At 32.4% G+C, this 7,115-nt stretch overlaps 1 protein-coding gene and 1 long non-coding RNA gene across 2 annotated transcripts; one reads left to right on the forward strand and one right to left on the reverse strand.

Moving 5' to 3' along the window:
• The first annotated feature begins 225 nt into the window (after positions 1–225).
• Positions 226–1,160, forward strand: LOC145792046 (uncharacterized). Its single transcript, XR_014331235.1, has 2 exons — positions 226–462; positions 1,005–1,160. It is a non-coding gene; the product is annotated as an uncharacterized LOC145792046 (long non-coding RNA).
• Positions 1,161–1,532: 372 nt separating this feature from the next.
• Positions 1,533–3,335, reverse strand: LOC114294150 (UDP-glucosyltransferase 29). The gene has a single exon (XM_028238272.2). The coding sequence runs from the start codon at positions 2,898–2,900 to the stop codon at positions 1,548–1,550; it is 1,353 nt and encodes a 450-aa protein (XP_028094073.2). The 5' UTR covers positions 2,901–3,335; the 3' UTR covers positions 1,533–1,547.
• Positions 3,336–7,115: the final 3,780 nt, after the last annotated feature.

Genomic DNA, 7,115 nt, shown 5'->3' on the forward strand with positions numbered 1-7,115 from the left:
TATTATAAGTTATCATATCACTCTTTTTATTTTTTATGCCTTTCTATAAAAAAATTAAAAAATTACTAAAATAATCTGTTTGTTATGTTTAACAATTTGAATGTCATCTTCCATTTAGATCAAACATAATCAAAATGTGATAATTTAGGGACTAACATGATAAAATCTTTAAAAACTGTGATAATTTAGGGACTAACAAGATAAAATCTGTAGAAACTACATAAATAAACTGGTGACAGTTTAGGGGTAAAAGTGTTTTTTATCCTTCTAAAATAATCGAGAGGTAAGTTTGGCGAGAGAATGAGACGTCGCCGAGGAGTGAGCCAACGTCTTGGATTTGAGAAGCAGAAGTCTAGACTTGAAGGCAGAGAGAGAAAGGGGATCAGAGAAGACGAACCAAGAAGAAGAAGAGAGAAGACGAGCCAGAGAAGAATGGCAAGCCGTTCTCAGCGGCGAAACCAGGTTTATCTTCCAACTTACAATTGAAAAATTAACAGATTTGGGGGGTTTTTTTTTATTATTTGGATTTTTTGATAGAGAAGTTAGGTTAAAAACTGAAAAATTAGGGTTTTTGATTTAAGGCTTTTGATTGGTTTTTATGGTTCTCTTATATATAACTAGACCCTTTCATATGTTTAAGAGACTTGGTCAAAATTATCAGGTAAGAATTGCTTCCGATTTGCATAACAAAATGATTTTATTACACCAATTTTTTAATCGTACCCTCTTCAAAATTTCATAACAAAACAATTTTACTTGTAGTAACAAAGAATCAAATGCTACAACCAATTGTCATTCTGACAAAACCCAACAGCAAACAAAATACTAAAAATTACTCAAACAAGTGAATTATTAATGAGTTAGGTAGGGATTCTCAATAATTTATCAAATTTTTTATTAAACTTTTTTCAAATAGTGGGGATCTAGAAATTTGGTAAAAAATTTAGTAGATTATTAGAGATTTATAATATTTTTTTATTATTAACAGACTACATTTAATGTAGGTGTGGCTTACATCCCACAAAAATTCCATGGTACATAGCATTTTTGAACAGCAAAATCCATCTCCTACTTGAAAAGCACACACACTAAGGAGCATTAAAACAATAACCTTGGCTTCATACATACAAATAGAAAGGAAAACAAATTCAGAAAATAAACAGTTCAAGTCATCCCTATATGGTATGTGGAAACATTTAGAAATGAAAATGGTTCTTAAAAATATAAAGCGACAAACCAGATCAAAGCATCTTTAATGCTGTGTTTGGTTGGGGTTTTGGGGGTGAGATTTGGAAAAGGAATGAGAAATGTAATCCTATTTATGTTTGGTTATAATAAAAAATATATGGGAAAAGAAAGGGGGTGAGAAATAAATAAAGAAATAGGAGACCTTTTAGGATATCAATTCTATTTTATAACCAACACAACCAAACATAGTTGGGATTTGGAATTCTATTAATTCTTTCTCCTTTTCCTTTCATTTCCATTTCCCTTTCCATTTTCCTTCCCAAATCCCCCAACCAAACACAGCGTAAAGCTATTCCAATCTAATCTCCCAAATATTTCAACTTACAAAGTTGAAGCAACTCTTCAACCACCTCATCTATCTCTTCCTCTCCTTTCATTCTTATTTTCTCACTATATTCTCTTGCTTTAATTCTTATATCCTCCCCACTTTTCTCCACCACTACTGTTCTTATTACTTGTGCTATGTCTTCTCTATTGAGTCTGCCATTTATGTCTCTGTTGACCTCCACAGCCGCACCAATCTCCTCCACCAGTCTAGCATTAAATGGTTGGTCATAATGCATTGGCATGGCCACAATTGGAACCCCAAACTTTAAACTTTCCATTACTGAATTCCATCCACAGTGACTCACAAAGCCACCAATGCTTGAATGGGTTAAAATTCTTGCCTGTGGAGCCCAGCCCTCCACAACCATTCCTCTCTCTCCTAACCTCTCAAGAAAGCCCTTAGGCAGTGCTTCTTCAATCTCAACTTTCTCTCCCACGGGAAACCTAACAACCCATATGAAATTAACCTTGCTAAGCTCTAAACCATGAGCTATCTCTTCAATCTCATCCTTGGACATAAAAGACTCACTGCCGAAGGAAACAAACACAGTTGAGGACTCATCTTTGTTGTCAAGCCATTCGATGATCTCAGTGTGGTCGTCCTCATCGTCAATTTCTCGAACAAGAGAACCAGCAGGGACGATCTTCTTCTCAACTAAAGCCGCCAGATAATCAACATACTGTCCTTCCAGCTCTCTGAAAGTGTGGAACAAAATAATATTGCAAGATCGTTTCATGGCATCTAGAGGACCCTCTTTGTTTTTGGCTCTGTTTGCAGCAGTCTTGATCATGTTGCCAAACTGCATTTTGTGGAATCCCTGAAGCTGAATTGCTGGAAATGGGAATTCAACACCGCCTTTCATACGCAAGTGAAGAGTAAAAGATGGCATCGTAGCTCCGCTAGGTATGAAATCAACCGCCGGAATATTATAGGAGGAGGCAATGGTTGGTGCCCATGGCTGGTTGAAGTCATAAATAAGCAAGTCTGGGCTTAGTGTTTTGAGGATGTTGGTGAAGCTTGGGATTGCCATCTCAAAGGCTGTTTTGAGGGTAGGGATGAGATGGTTTGGGAGGCCATTGGTGGTGTGGTTGTGAGGAGGAAGCTCAGGCAAGGATGGAAGGTGGATTTCTACTAATTCAATAGAATGAGAGTACTTTTCAGTGATTCTTTTCTTGATGGAATTGAGATTGATTGGTGTAGAACACAAATATATGTACAAGTTTCTGTGTGAGAGTTTCTTGGCAAGCTCTAGGAAGGGAGAGATGTGACCATGGGCCAACCATGGTAGCATTAGGACACTAGCAATGCTCTGTTTTGTATCCATTATGTATCTCTCTGTTTTGGCCTCTAGTTTGGTGATTGATTATCAATACAACAATCTCTCTGTTTTGGCCTCTGGTTTGGTGATTGATGATCAATACAACAATTGTTGTTTAGGTCAATCATATATATATATAGGCATTTAGACGATCATTGTGAATGAAGGTGAAGACACGTGAAAATGGGAGGCGGATGCGGAAATCTAGTAATATAAAAACTCGAGGAGGGGAGAGAGAAGGCTGTGGTGTCGTGGTTGCGTATGGATTTTGAAATAAGATATCAAATATACATGTGTGAGACTCATGCATGAGTCTCATAGTTTTAAATTTTTTTTTATGTACTTAGAACATCATTTAAACAATGTCATTTAAAAATATGTTTTCTCTTTTTAGTTGCAACAAACATATAGATTAAAAAGTTAATTTTTTGATTTTTTTTGAAAAAATATATAAAAATAAATAAAAAAGTGATGTGACTTAAAAAAAGTTAAAAAGTCAAAAAAATGATTTTTAGCTAAATTGCCAAAACAAGTCACACTTTACATGACCCTGTTTGGTAGGGTTTATTTCTAGTTTATTTCAGCTTTTAGCTTAATTTAAGCTATTTTGATGTGTTTGGTTCAGCTTAACAATACAACTTATAACTTTTTATAAGTCAAAAATCAACTTATTCTTTGAGTGGAGGAGGAGAAACTTAATTTATAAGTCAAAAATCAGTTTATGTTTACAGTTATAAGTTATAAACTGTTTTGGTATAAGTTATAATTACTTTTCCACCGCTCTACTAAACGGGGTCATGGTATGATGTACCATATTAATAAGTTAGAACAAATTGACAAGGATTAAAAAAAAAAAAAAAAAAAAAGTCATGGAGAAAGCAACAAATATATGGCCTGGTATGGGAAGTGGTTACTTTTTTTTTTTTTTTAGACTTTTTGACTATTTAATTATTTTATTAGGCTCTTTTAGTTTGTGTATTTGAAAAAATGAATTGAAGTATTTTTAAATAATTGTATAGGAAAAATGTTTGATACGATGTTTTGTTCTGAAATGACCAAACTGCCCCTACATAACAGAGCTGTCACGTTCGAATATTGGCATTTGGCTTGCTGACGTGGGACGGAAGAATTTTGCACATCATCATTTTTTTTTCTTCAAATTTTAAACAGTGCTAACGGCTTCAATTGCTGAACTTAGGCAAAAAATTTGAAGGATTGTGAATTGGGTGATTTGAATTGTAATTTTTAACGCCTACACAAAGGAAAAAATATATATATATTGTAAAACTTGTAAGGGGTTGTTTGGGTGTCCTAAATAAGTATATTTTTGACTTTTGGGACTAAAAAGTAGAGGAAACAATATGGTTGTTTTGGATAACTTTTTATCTTTTTACGAAAAAATGTATATTAAAATATTATATAAAATAACAAAATTGCATTTTTACCCCTACGTTCTAGACTCATCAGTGATAGTGAGAACCGTACGGAATGGTTGAAATTGTGAAAAGAATCTGAACCATATGCATATATAGCATGAGACTTCACGGGTACTGTTGGGCCCGTGAGGGTTCACCACGAGACTCGTTTCGATAATCCAAACCGTTGAATGTGTAGAATTCGTTGAATACTATATGCCTGTAAAAAATCACCTTGATTGGATATCGATAGCTGTGTGATCCAAACTGTTTTGTATGAGAAAAATGGACGGTCAAAAATAAACGACTGAAAAAAATCTAATTTGACGATATAGCTATCCATATCCGATCAATGTTATTTTTTTCAAGCATATAATATTCGACAAGTTCTACACATTGAGTGGCTTATATTATTGAAACGGGATCCGTGGTGGAACTCCACGGGCTCAACAATACCTTCTAACTTAATGAATATATATATATATATATATCTAATTTTTTTGTCTACCATCACAACATAAATTTCTCATCACTTCAGTACCAACACTGTGTAGCTTTTTGGAATGTAGTAATATTGTGGAAATTAATTTTTTTTATATTTTTAATTTATGAATAATGATAACTTTTTTACTTTTTGAGTAACTTTTTAATTTTTTAACTTTTTTTTAACATGCCAAACTAGCCCTTAATTACATATATCAACAAACCTTCAGCCATTTTTTAAACCTTACCCATTAATATAATTTATAAATTTTAAAAATTTATAAATTATTAATAGTCATCAATTTATAAATGGTTGTCTCAGTTTATTGATAACCGAGCTATCAATGATTTTTTTTTCAAAAACTTTTTTTTTCAATTAATTATTTTTTCAAATAAATTTTTTGTCCATTAAATTTTTTTCCAATAATTTTGTTTTCAATTAATTTTTTTTTGAATTATTTTTTTTTTCCAATTATTTTTATTTCAACTATAACGTGTATGGTCCCATTGTCATAAATAATAAAAATTAAATATAAATATTTTAAGCCTGAACGCGAACTCTTTTTTTAGTTGATGTTTTAAAAAAATTTCAAACATTTTGTTCAAACCTCTTTTTTTTGTAGTTTATGTTTTTCTACAAATAAACAAAAATCAATTTATAAAATTATTAAAATTGTCAAAAATTTTAATTGGTACCAAAAAAATGATGAATTAAAAAAAAAAATGCAAGTCTTTGTTATGAAATTGGACTGTGCATCAAATATCGAAGGCATCCGCTAGGTTCAAAATTGAATTAAACTAAAGTTCAATCTAGGCAAATAAAATTTATAAGTATGTTACAAACGTTTACACAACTGAAGTTCGAATATTATGCATTACAAACAGTTTCATAAGTCCAATGGCTTGCTACGTGGGTCACATTGCACAACATATTTCCACATCGAAAACAGTTCTTCGTCAGTCGCATTGTGTGGAAGGTAGAACTCAGCCAGAGATAAGTCTACCGGAGAGAGAGATCGGTCAGACGAACTCGTGTCTCTTCAGTCCATTGTGAGAGACGCAAGAGATAAGATAGGGAAGAGGCGTGAAATGAGCTGTGGGATAGATGCAATCTGCATGCCCAATTTGAAATAGTCAAAGGGCAAAATGGTAATTGTACCTCATAATGTAACCCAACTGTACAAACAGCCACACTATTGAAACTTTTTGACTATTTTCATATATGAGGCTACAATAGCCTCAACTTTGTTTTCCCAAATATCGCTTATATATTTTACTTGGTTGGATAATACCGGATTAATAAGTTATAACAAAACAACAAATTAAGTTGATCTATACGTGATGTATCAGTTCCTGCAGATTTATCATTTTATTATATTATTAATATTCTTTTTGGTCATGAACTAAAACTACCTCATATGAGTCAGGCACAGATGGAATTTATTTATTTTTCTTAAACGAAAAAAAAAAATTTTGATTGGTGCAGAATACAAATGTATGTAGAAGTTTGTGTGTGTGAGTTTCTTGGCAAGCTCTAGGAAGGGAGAGATGTGACTATGGGCCAGCCATGGTAGCATTAGGACACTATCAATGATCGGTTTTGTATCCATTATGAGGATGTTTGGAAAATTATTATTTTAGTATGTTATTTTAGTTTTTGATTATTTTAATAGGTTAAAATTTTTGATTTAGAAAGATAGTTGAATTTTTTTGTAGTTAGATGTGATATTTGTGGAAGAAAAAGTGAAATGATTATGAATTGAATGTGATATTTTATTTTTTTAATTATTTTAACATATTTTATCATTTTATAAATTTTAACCCAAAAAATCAAAAAAGTCTTTGCCAAAACACCATAGGGTGTCTCTCTGTTTTGGCCCCTGGTTTGGTGATTGACTGTCAATAAAACAATCTCTCTGTTTTGGTCTCTGGTTTGGTGATACAATAATTATCGTTTAGGTCAATGATAAATACATGCATTTATATGATGACGATGTTTATGAATGAAGACACGCGAAAAGAGGAGGCAGATGCGTGACCCATTGGGAGTTGATTATTTTTTTTAACTTTTTGATTATTTAATTATTTTAGACTTCGTTTGGGAAGCCATAGTTTGGGTTTTTTTGGTTATTTTAGTCACAAAAAATAAAATAAGCTATTTTAGCCATAACAAACAAAATATCACATCCAACCCATAATCATTACATTCTTCTCTCACAAAAAAACTCAAAAAAGTCAAAAAGTCAAAAAGCCTTTCCCAAACCAAGCTTTTAAGCCCAGGCTAAAATAGTCAAAAAAACTAAAAAACCAAAAAGTCAACCCA

The sequence above is a fragment of the Camellia sinensis genome, chromosome 1, assembly GCF_055761805.1.
Source record: "Camellia sinensis isolate YWXY chromosome 1, ASM5576180v1, whole genome shotgun sequence".
Taxonomy (NCBI): Eukaryota; Viridiplantae; Streptophyta; class Magnoliopsida; order Ericales; family Theaceae; genus Camellia; species Camellia sinensis.